Here is a 12,448-nt window from a genome sequence, read left to right as displayed (position 1 = left end):
CCTATAAGACATAAAACTGAATGAGGTTTTAACCTTTAAAAACGATCTCCATTTCATTTTAAAATATATTATTTCATAATGAAAAACTCATTTTTAATGCTATTAACACTTAGATGTTTGCACATGTGTCTTTAATCTCTATGTATCTGATTATTACTAGTCACAGTTGATTACACTCGGATCCATACCTGAGTATGGATATAAAGTCATCAGGTAGATTTCACCAGTAATGTTTATCACCTCTACTATTTAACATGAAGTAAATTAAAAAAAATTTTTTAATACCTACATAATTAGAAGCATTTTATTACCTCTTCAACATATTCAGTAACATACTCCAGAGCAAGAGTACATCTCTTTCACAAGTAGGTGCAAGTTTCTAGGTTCCCAGTTGAATTAATACACTTATACAATATTGAATTCTGTATAAACCCTGTAAGACATAAAATTGAATGAGTTTTTTAACCTTTAAAAAAGATCTCCATTTCATTTTAGAATATATTGTTCTTTGCAGAAAGACTCATTGTTTTTGCTACTAACACCGAGATGTTGGCACATGCATCTCTAATCTGTATGTATCTGATTATTACTAGTCATAATTAAATGGGCAAAACTGCAAAGTCCCATATACCCTTCACCTCATTTCTTCAGGTGTTTCAGCTTATGTAACTATAATGGGATATTAAAACCTGGAAGTTGATGTTGGTACAGTATAGTATATAGTTCTATGCCATTTTATCACATGGGTATCTTCCTGTAATCACCACTGCAGTCAACATACAGAACTATACCATCATCCCAGAGAGCTGCTCTTGATATTTTACCAGCTCCAGTGAAATACAGAACCTGCACCCTTTATTTTTTATTTATGCCTGTGTGTGCCTGTGTGGATTTCTGTGCATCACATGTGTGTAACAGCCCTCAGAGGCCAGAGGAGGGCATCAGATCCCCTGGAACAAGCTACAGGTGGTTGTGAACCACCATGTAGGTGCTGGAACCCAGTTTCTCTGCAAGAGCAGTAAGCACTCTTAGCTATTGAGCTATCTCTCCAGTCCTCTCTCTCTCTCTCTCTCTCTCTCTCTCTCTCTCTCTCTTTCTCTCTCTCCTCTTTAAAAATGTTTATTGTTTATTTACATTTTTGTTATATCTTATTTTGTGGACCTGGACATTGAACTCATGGTCTGGTACACGGTATATAAGTGTTACATCACTGACTGAGCTGCGCTAGGCTTTTCTACAGTTTTCAAGAGTGACATTTGATGACATACATTTCATATTTATTGTCAAACATAATTTAGAAAATATGAAAGAAGGAACATCTAATATGTCTGACCCATATTTTTGCTCTTTCCATCTTACTTCTTGATTCCTTTCAAATCATTTTCTTGGTCTTTTAACAGTTTATTTTAGTCGTTATTTTAGGGTATGTTATGCAGATGATATATTCTCATAGTTTTCCTTCACCTGACAATTTTCTTCATGTATTCATTCTTGAAAGGTAATTTTGCCAAATATAGATGTCAAGCTGACATATCTTGTCTTTCAGGTCTTGAAAAAAATCTTGTCTTACTTCTTTCTTGCCTTCATGGTTTCTCATGGGAAATCAGTCCTTTAAAATTTTTTTTCTCCTAAATGTAAGGTGTCATTTTTCTCGAATCACTTTTGAAAAGTTTTTCTTTGTGCTTTATTTTTTGAAAATTGATGTGTCACTGTGGATTTGTTTTGGTTTTGCCTGTTTGGGTTTTCATTCAGCTTCTTGAAATCTGTCATCTTTTGTCCAGTTTGGGACAATTCACTCATCAGCCACTATTTCATCAAATACTTAAAAAGCAAAGCTTGACCTATCTATCTTCTCTTTCTGTGGACTCTAATTATATGAATGTCTGATCTTTTGTTACAGTCAGAGATCTCTGAGGCTCTGTTCCTTTTCTTCTCTCTCATTTTTATTTTCTTTCTGTTGCTCAGATTAGGTACTTCCCCCACCCCAAGTTCACAGATTCTTCCATTTTTCTACTCTGTTCTTATGTCAATTTGAGATTTTTAAAATATTGCTTATTGTAAATTTCAGCTGTAAAATTCTCATGTATTTTTTTTTCTTTATATGCTTCCTTGTTAAGACTTCCTTTTTTTTTTTTTTTTCCATTCAAGTACATTTGAAATCACTGAAGGATTTTAAGATATTATGCCTGCCTTAAACTCTTTGCCAGAGAATTCCAATATTTGTCACCTCGGTGCTTAAACCCTTATTTTTTTCTCACCCAAGCTGAAATTTTCCTGGTTCTTGGCATGACTCATGATTTGCAATGCGTCAGACACTCTGAATACCACACATGACTCTGGATCTTATTCAGTCTTCTGTTTTAGCGTCTCCTTTGATATACTTGTTGAGAAATAAGGCATCACCTCACTGCTGCTAGGTGGGAGTGAAAAATCCAGTTTTCTACTTGGCCTCTTTTGATACCAGCTGAGAGGGTATCTTGTTACTGCTAGGCAGAGGTGAGATTTGGTTTTCACCGACCTCACAGCAAGCACTCAGGGACTGATAGGTAGGTTTAGAGAAAGGTAAAAGGCTTGGCTTTCCATCCAACCACTTCTGGCAGCACTCCACTGAGCGAAGGGAGGGCACTTCCTTAATGCTGGATCAGGATTCCTACACAGCTTTGCTGATACCTTGGTGGGAAGAGGTTCATTTTGACCAGGTAGGGATGAATGTCCTGATTTCCTGACTGGTCTTTTCTGATTTAATACTGGCAGGACTGGGAAGGGTACCATGTAACTGCTGGGGTAGAGTGGGAGTCTAGTACTCCACTTAGGCTTCACTGGTAAAGGTAGCAGTGGGGTTGCATTTTCTCCAGAGTGTTTTGCTACAGTAGGATAAGCATTGCCTGAAAGTTTTCCGTTTTGCTGAATTTCCCTTTTCCTGTTTCTTTAACTAGAGAGAATGGGTGTGTTTTCATCTGTTCCCATTTCTATGGTGCTCTTCACTTTATCTTCAAGTCTAGAACATTCTAGAATATGTTATGCAAAAAGTCACCAATGTTTCATTCCTCAGAACCTGGGTTCCTAGAGGGCCTGCCTCCCCTATACCCCTGGGATGCCGTAGATCAAACCTAGGGCGTTGTGGATGCTAAGCAAGAGCTACACATCCAGTCTCTGCCTTCTTTTCTCAACTTCCCAGTCTTCTTAGGCTTGTTTTATATATGATGTTAGGGATTTTAGCTTTATTTACTGGGAGGAATAGGGAGAAGTAGGTCTTTTCTACCTTGCTCTCTGCAGTTTCAAATGATTGACCTCTCCTTACATGGTTAATCAGGAAGCAGCACATTACTTATGCATGAATAGCAAGTTCTAAACCTTTTCTCCCTCAGCCTCCTTTGCCTCTTCCCTCCTCTTCCTTTCCTGCTGGCCCACCCTCAGTGCATGTGGGAGTGAATATTACATAAGCTGGTGGATACAGGTATCTAATGAGACATGGACTCTTCTTCCACTGGTTTTGGTAAAATGTGATGTGAGGTTAGAACTGCCTGGACTTTGGAGACTGGAATTTGGTGCTTTATTGCATGAAGGCTGAAAATATGTTGAACCCAGAAAATTGAAAGAATGGATATTTCCAGTTCTAGAGTAAGTCATTGCTCAAGCCCAAACCTAACTTACATACAAGATTGCTATGTAATTGCTTTTTTTGCATAAACTAGTTTGTTGGAATTTTTTGTTGCTTACAGTTGAAGAATTAAATACATGTATATATTATAACCCAGAAATTCATGCATCAGCCCACAGAGTTGTATTTGAAGGCTAAGGATATTGCTCAGTGTTAGAGTATTTGCCCAGCATGTAGAAGGTTCTGAGTTTGATCCCTAGCACTGGAAAAACGTATATATAAAAGCAAGTTAATTGGATCATTTTAATACCTAAGAGTCAGAGCTAAATTAAATGCCCATCAACAAGTTCTTTGGAAAACAATACAACTACCTAAGGATTAAGAAGCCCATAAATGGGACTGTATTAGAAGGTTATAAAATGCTTACTGCACAAATAGGAGAACCTGAGTTCAGATTCCCCAGCACATGTAAAAGACAGGCGTGGTGGCGATCATCTATAACCCCAGTGTTGGAGGTGTAGAGATGGATGGATCCTGGGGTTCTCTGGCCAGCCAGGTTAGTCAAACCGGTGAGCTTCAGATTCAGTAAGAGAACTTTTCCCAGAACCAAAAAAGGCGGAGCGTGATAGAGGAAGATGCTCAGTGTTGACCTCTGGCCTCTGTAGGCACATGTATAGGCACGCACTCCTGCATGCATATGCACATCACATATAAACACACACACACACACACACACACACACACACACACACACACACACTGGCACTCCAAAATACATTGCTACATGAAAAAATCATTTGATAGGATAATGCATTCCATTTATGTTTTTATAAGAAGACTGAAATTTTAAGGGCATAGCATCTAGTGAAGTAACTTTAGAAGATCTTGAAGGCTACTGAGAAAAATTATAAACCTTTCATGCCTGGCTCAAAGTTCTGCATTTTTCAAAAAATTTTTGTTATTTTTATTTTCTGTGTATGAGTGTATTTTCTGCATGTATGTGAGTGCACCCATGTTGTGCAATGCCATGGAGGTCAGAAGAAGGCTTCGGATTTCCCTGGAACTGGAGTTAAAGACGGTTTGTAGCCACCATGTGGGTGCTGGGAATTGAACCCAGGTCCTCTGCAAGAGCAGTCAGTGCTCTTAACCACTGAGCCATCTCTCCAGCCCTATAAACCTTTTTCTTAGAAAGGAGTTGGGACTGGCTAAGACTTGCAAGATTTGATTTTTTTATTGGACAATATTTGCATCTTTTAAACACCAAAACTGCACATTGTTATTTCATAGTTAAAAGTATATGATCTTAAAAACTTAATATATAATTCATGATTCTTCTTACTTATAAGTCAGAATCCCTCAGAGCCAAGAGCTAAAGAAAAGGAAAACTTCGTACAGAAATTTGGTGCTTTCTTACTAACTCAAAGTTTATTTTCTCTATTTTGTGATGTCTCAATGTTTTTCACTAACTTTCAGTGATCCAGTTCTAACATGTTCTTGGTTTTTAATATCTATATTTCATCTTCCCTTTACATGACTATTATCATTTTCCTTAATACTTTAAAAATGAATCTTTTGATTTTTTTCCCATTGTTGTTTAAGATAGACGCTTACTTCATAGCGCAGGACAACTTTGAACTCGTGACCTGTCTACCTCAGCTCCTGAAGTGCTGGAATTTCAAACAACAATAAAAAACAAAAGATTAAGTAAAGATAGAGGACTTCTTTGCTGATTCTTAAGATACAAGATAAATCTGTGACAATCTTTAACACAACTAGTGGTATTATAGTGCATTGTGTAACTTGATTAAAACCTCATTAATATAATAATATAATCTCATTAATTATAATACTAATACTTGAGTGCTTTGTATGTACAGAACACACTGTACTAAGCATTTCATGTGTATTGTCTCTCTTGATCCTCATAATAACCTCAAAAGATATTTTTTTCACTAAATTTTGGTCATACTGTTCTAGTGTTTCCTTGGTCCTTACGATAACATGAGATGGGTATTATAGTTCTGTGTTGTTTATGCTGGGATAGAGAAGTGAGATAATTTGTTCAAGGTCACAGAGCTGACAAATAATAGAGTCAGGACTTGAGCATGGGTCTAGTTTGGCTCCAAAGTCTGTGCTCTTAACCGTGATGCATGACTGCCTCATAGCTATGTATCAGTCCCAAATGTAACATAAAATACTAAACTTTTTTGTGAAAAATAATCCAGAATGTTTCAGCAGAGATCAACAAGTTCATTGAGGTTCTTTAGGAAAGTGTTCTGCTAAATATTGGGTATAAATCTTAATGGGGATTTATGTTCATACAATTGTTATTTAATATAAATCCATTTTTGTTTGTTTTAATAGCATCTGTATACCTTTGAGAAAGACTTGCAAGCTGTCAGTTGCTCTGTCAACAGTGAGAGAACTTTGCTAGGTGAGTTGGACACTCATTGGCATACATGTCAAGAGCTACATCTTTAAAGTTTCAGCACTTTGGATTTTGCAATATTTGGTGATAACAATGATTTTCCAGAAAATATATATTCTAGGTAAATTAGGTTCAAAATTAAGAATCTGCTGGGCACAAGGACAAGACAGAATCTAGCACTTGACCTGTTCCACTCACAGCTCCTTTGAACTCTCATTTATTTCAGGTATAAAATGATAAACATGAACAAGCCACCACATGGATCAATTGTTAATTGATATTTTCTTTTTCCATTAGCTGCAAGTTTAGTTCAGTATACTAAAGAGGGAGTAAGGAACGAGCTTCAACCAGGTAATGAAATTACTCTTTTTTGTATATACTGGTAGATGAAGATGTATTGGATTAAGTTAAATTTCAAGCTTTTTTAGAAATATCTTTATCTTATAATCAAAAGGCAGTGGTCACTGAAACATGAGCAGGAGTTTAAATTTTATTTTCTAAGTAAATAAGAAGGTACAGAAAATAGTATAACAATAAATTACAGAAATGTTGAGATGATAGCACCTGAAGACTAAATGAATGTTGAGAATACACTAGAACTCTGTGGTCAGAAGCTGATATAAAAGTCAGGAAGTTACAGATGCTACTTTAAAAAAATATCAGGTTAAATATTGACTAATATCTAATGTGTTGTGGCTAGTTCACAAAAATAAAATAAAAATCAAATCTATTTGTTTGCCAAAGTTCACTTTATAGTTTATTAGCCATGTGGTGCCTCTTAGTTTTTAAATTAAAAAAGACATTCTGTGTCAGTCATCTGCCCCATAACTCAACAGTATTGACTGCTTGCTGTGGACACTCTGAACGGTGCTGGGGATATAGTATCTGTAAAAGTGGTGAGATGACTGTCCACCTTGTAATCTAGCTCCAGGTGTCAATTGCAAATGTACACAGTGGCCACAGACGAAATTAAAAAAGTAGACTCAGTGTAAAAAAAAATGAGTGTCAGGTCATGAATATGGCTCTATCAGTGACGTATTTGCTGCACAAGCATGAGAACTTGAGTTTGGCTCCTAGATCTCATGTAAAAAAGCTGGTATGATGGTGTGCACTTGCAATCTCAGTGCTCTAGAGGCAGCAACAAGCCAATACCTTGGGCTTAGTGGTCAAAAGACAAGGTGAATGGGGTCTGTGCAATTACCCCTAAGGTTGACTGCTGGCCTCTGCATGCACACACATTTGTACATGTGCACCCACATATATATGAACTCACACACATATATACATGCACATACACACACACACACACACACACACACACACACACAAAGAAAAATAAGCCAGGCATGATGACACACACCTTTAGTCCAAGCCCTCGGGAGGCAGAGGCAGAGGCGGGTGGATCTCTGTGAAATCAGGGTCACCCTGGTCTACATAGTACGTTCCAGACCAGCTAGGACTACAGAGAGACCCTATCATAAAAAAGAAAAGAAAAATGAGATGTCTTTGTTTCCATCTTCAAATATTTCTGTTATATTTTGTGTGCATATATGTGGATGTATGTGAGTACACATATACCATGGCATGTGTGTGGACAATTTACAAGGAAGGAGTTAGTTCTCTCCTTCCACCGTGGAGGCCTGGGGATTGAACTAGGTTGTCAGGCTTGATAGCAGTTTCCTTTACCTGTTAAGTCCCCTTGTCAGTGTTACTGTTTCTTGTTTAACATAGAAAACAAGAAGTAGTTCTGTCTTTTAAAATAAAGGAGTTCAAGAGCTGTGAGAACTAATGATGGGGTATGGGGTCTTGACCCCTGGGCATGTTAAAGGCAGAGTCACTACTTAGATCTAACTCTTTGTTGTCATGAAGTCCAGTGGGGGCAACTTTTCAATTTATTGAGAAGTCTGAACTTTCATGTAAAAAATCTAATTTATAAAAGTTGCCGAAATAGCCTCTTTCTTTTCTTTCTTTCTTTCTTTCTTTCTTTCTTTCTTTCTTTCTCTCTCTCCTTCTCTCTCTCTCTCCTTCTCTCTCTCTCTCTTTCTTCTTGAGACAGGGTCTTGCTGTAGGCCCAGCAACTCACTTTGTAGACCAGGCTGGCCTTGAACTCACAGAGATCCACCTGCTTCTGTCTCCCAAGTGCTGGGACTAAAGGTGTGCACCACCAAGCCAGCTGGCTGAAATAGTTTTAAAACATTGCTTCAGCAGTGATACCCACCTGTGGGCTGGAGCCGGTCTGTGGACCATTTTCAGTCTCTGGTCCAGGGGATTGAATTCCAGTCCCTTACTGTTCTGCTCCCAGGCACTTTCTCTCTGGCCTATTTATTTGGCAGTTCAATTTCTTCTGTCAGCGTAGTTCCTACTCCGATGTATTCTGTGGTTGCATGTGATGGAAATTGTACATACTTTGTACATGAGGCTTATGAGGCTGTCCTGGGACATCTCCCCACATAGCCGTCTTAGAGAAACAGGGAAATTGGAGCTGAGTCTGGATGGAGCCTTCTCAGGGCCCTCAGAAGAGTTTTTTGTGAGATGTTAGGCTAGGTGTTTTCTTTGAAATCTCGTTGCTTATTCTCCTTAGCTTCCCCCTGTAGTGATACACTAGGAACCCAGTTTTCCCCTCCCTCTCCTGTGCCCATCTTCTTCTTATTCCCTTAGCCCTCTTTGCTCCTTTTAGAATTTGATGCAATACTCACCTTAAGAGAAGAAATTGGATTAGTATATGCAAGGTATGACCTAGAACAATAGGATACTGATTGCCAAACAAAATAGGACATAGCCCTGTTCATCCGGCCTAATAAACTCCTTTGTTCTGGAAAGGAAAGATTTTGCTGATATGATTGCTGAGATGGTAAGACTGGGCATCCATACACAACCTTGGGTTTTCTTTGTGTCTCTGGTTCACCTTATGCCTTATTACTTTTAGCCTTCGAAAATTTTTCTTATGTTGGTAAGCCCAGAGTAACTATGGTTTTTATTTGATATTCACTATCTATGCCTTATTGCCATGTAGAACAATAGTCATTTCTATATGTGTTATAAAAAATACTTCCAGGGGTTGGAGAGATAGCTCAGTAGTTAAGAGCACTGGCTGTTTTTGCAGAGACCTCGGGTTTGATTCCCAGCACCCACATGGCAGCTAACAACTGTCTTTAACTACAGTTTCAGGGGATCCTACATTTTCTTCTGACCTCCATGGGCATTTCATGACATGGGTGCACCTACCTATATGTAGTCAATATACCCACCCATACACATAAAATAAAAAGAACAAAAATACCCCCAGACCAAATGAAAGTTTTACTTGCTGCAGCATTAAATTTTATCAGATAGCCTTAATTAGTCTTGGAAGTTGGCACCTGTGGTGAGATTACCTGCTTGTATCTTTTAAAATAGCCTGGGGAAGAGGCAGAGAGTTTGCTACTCTTACAGAGGACTCAGGTTCAGTTCCTAGCACCCACATGGAAACTCACAGCCATCTATGACTCCAGTTCCAGGGGATCCGATGCCCTCTTCTGGCCTCCAAGGATACCAGCCGTACATGTGGTGCATATGCATAAATGCAGGCAAAAACTCCTGCACGGCATAAAAATAAATAAATCTTAAAAACATTAGCCTGAATATTAGTAGTTATCATATTGAGTACCTAGCATCTTTGCACCTTAGCTCACCTTATATGTCAGCCACTGAGGTGAGAACAAGCTCTGACCGGCTTGACGATCTCCCCTCAGCCGCTCCGTTTCTTGCCTTCTGCTGAGGATCCTTGGGAAAATCTGCCTATTGCCTTATACCTTGGAAGTATTGCTGAGAACAATGCACTCATGATCAGTGGGTATCAAGGATTTGGAGAATAATTGTTCCCCACTTCCAGTCCTAAAATGGATAATTGTCAGAGACCACCAAGCAGCTTGAGATTCAAACCACTAACTTGCTAGTACTCCCTGCCTGGTGTGCTTTGTTCCCTGGTATACTCTCCCCACTCCCTCATACTGAGCTTCACATGGCTAGGGTGATCTATCCCCTGAGGTAACTTATTGCCTTAGTTTGAGTTTCCTTAAAAGTAGAACCTGAGACAAAGATTTGGGTGTTTTTAGGTTGTTTGGAAGATCGTCCTAGGAAACACTACTAGCTATTGCTTAAACAGCTATCTGAAAGAGGGGAGGGGAAAGTACAGCCCTGGCAGAGCCAACTGCCAACTCAAAAGCCCTGAGGCCAGACCATATTTGTAGATGCACTGCTCAAAGGAGGTCAATGGGGTTGGAATAGAATAGAGGAAACAGACCAGAGAAAATTAGGTGAGATGCAGGCTGATCGTGTTGATAGTAAGAGGTTATTGAAAGACATGACCACTGTGAGTAAAATGTCAATCTTGTGGGGTTTGAGCAGGGGAGGGACCTGATCTAAAGGGAGCATGGTAGCTGCTGTATGGAAAATAAATTGCAAGTGGGCAAGGGGAATGCAGAGCGACTGACTGCAAAACTATTTAAATGGCACGGTGGTGACTTGGCGTAAGAGTGGAACAGGAATAAAGAGATTGCATCTGGACATGTTAAAAGATATATTTGTTACGACTGGTTTCTGGATTTGACAGGTATATGAGGAAAAAGGAACAAGTCAAGAGTGACTCACTTCAAGGATTCTGGCCAGAATGCATGCATGTTGGCAGGAGAGTAGGAGGAGCTTGGTTTTGTACATTCTCAGTTTATGATGTGAATTAGGCATCCTATGGAATATGGGTCAGAAGTTTAAGAGAGAGGAGGTTGAGGTTGGAGACAGACCTTAGGGAATCAGCAGTAATCACTGTGAGATGGTTTCATTCTGTTCAGTTAAGAGGTCAGCAGTGGGGACTAAAGAGATGTCTCAATGGTTAAGAGCACTGGCTGCTCTTGCAGAGGACCCAGGTTTGACTTCCAGCACCCAGATGGTGGCTGACAACTGTCTGTAGCTCCAGTTCTAGGAGATCCGATGCCCTCTTCAGACCTCCACAGGCATTGTACAACATGGGTGCACTTATACACATGCAGGCAATATACTAAGACACATGAAAAAAAAAAGAGTTCAGAAATGAAACTGGGTATGGTGTACCCCTGTTATCCTAACCTTTGGGAGGTGTATTGGGTATGATGTACCCCTGTTGTCCTAACACTTGGGAGGTAGAGGAAGAAGAATCAGGAGTTCAAAGTCATCCTCAGCTGCATAATGAGTTTGAAGTTAATCTGGGGGCTACATGAAACCTTGTCTCAAAACACCCTGCCCTCCAGAAAAGAGATTTTAGAAATGGTCTAATCAGAAAGTACTATAGGATATGTCACAATGTTTTGTCCTTTGAACAGATATTTTGGAAAGATTTATTTTGTCAGCCCATGAATGATTACAAGTCATTTGGTTAATATTTTTTAAAAAGACAAAAAATGGTAGAAGACATGAAAGTTAGGGGGTGGATACTAAGGCGGGGGTGGAGGGGAGCCTGAATACGATCAAAATACATTGTCTGAAATCTCCAAATCAATAAAAACATTTAAAAACTTTCTAGCTAAATAAAATCCGTACTAGTGCAAAAAAAAGGTATAGTTTTCTACAAGGTGTTGTTTAATACTCCATTGTTTAAAATGAGATTATTTCATCACAAAAGAAACAAACTCTAACATACATCAAATAAAACATTATTTGATTCATGTACTTTATAGCCAATTACTTTTTTATTAATTGTATCTTTCTCCTTGGATATAGCCATAGCATAGTTAATGTTCTGTTTAGAAAATGGCCTTCTACATCTTCTCCTGTGGAATTCTATTTGCCACAAGATATAATAGATCGCCCTTGGGCAGCACCTGGGGTGACCACTTGCGATGGGGCCAACTGTCATTGAGACATCCTAGAGCCCCTTAACCATTAGGTATGTGTTCTATGCAACTCTGGTTTGGCTCAAGAGTTCTACTGTGAAGCACAGGATATGTTATTGAGAGACATTCTTGTTAGCAGAGGTTGACTCCTAACCTGATGGTAGTTATACTAGTTAAATGCCTGGCCTGTATGAAACAAGAGGAAATTAGTAGAGGAAGATGATTTCTGCTATTGAGAGTAGAAAATTTAGCTGACAGTTTGGTATTGTATTTTATTATAAATTCATGCTGTAAAAGTCCAAAATAGAACTCTCCTAGCCTGCACTACTATCCTCAGGCCTCTTGGGGTAAGTCTATAGCGCAGCTCCCCGCGCCGGGACTCCCTAAGCCAGATTCACCCCTCCATCACCCCCCCCTCGCCGTTCTATACTCCTAGTTTGAGCCCTGCGCCATTCCTAGTCTCGGGGCCCCAGACACCTGGGGAACCAATACTGCTTCCTGACCCTTCTCACCCAGAGCAACTCAGTCCCTTTCTTGGGCTCCAGGAGCACCACTTCTGGTCCTGGCCCCGCCCTC

At 39.3% G+C, this 12,448-nt stretch overlaps 1 protein-coding gene across 5 annotated transcripts in view; it reads left to right on the top strand.

Moving 5' to 3' along the window:
• Gsap (gamma-secretase activating protein) overlaps positions 1-12,448 on the top strand; it is a 108,991-nt gene that overhangs the window by 12,933 nt on the left and 83,610 nt on the right. For all 5 annotated transcript variants that reach the window (XM_017797553.2, XM_017797554.2, XM_029562359.1 and 2 more), the window contains exons 4-5: positions 5,966-6,035; positions 6,327-6,380. In XM_017797553.2, the coding sequence (XP_017653042.1) occupies positions 5,966-6,035; positions 6,327-6,380 (124 nt within the window). The remainder of the gene's footprint in view (positions 1-5,965; positions 6,036-6,326; positions 6,381-12,448) is intronic.

The sequence above is a fragment of the Nannospalax galili genome, unplaced genomic scaffold (genome assembly GCF_000622305.1).
Source record: "Nannospalax galili isolate Female #2095 unplaced genomic scaffold, S.galili_v1.0 scaffold312, whole genome shotgun sequence".
Taxonomy (NCBI): domain Eukaryota; kingdom Metazoa; phylum Chordata; class Mammalia; order Rodentia; family Spalacidae; genus Nannospalax; species Nannospalax galili.
This window is presented reverse-complemented; position numbering and strand designations above follow the sequence as displayed.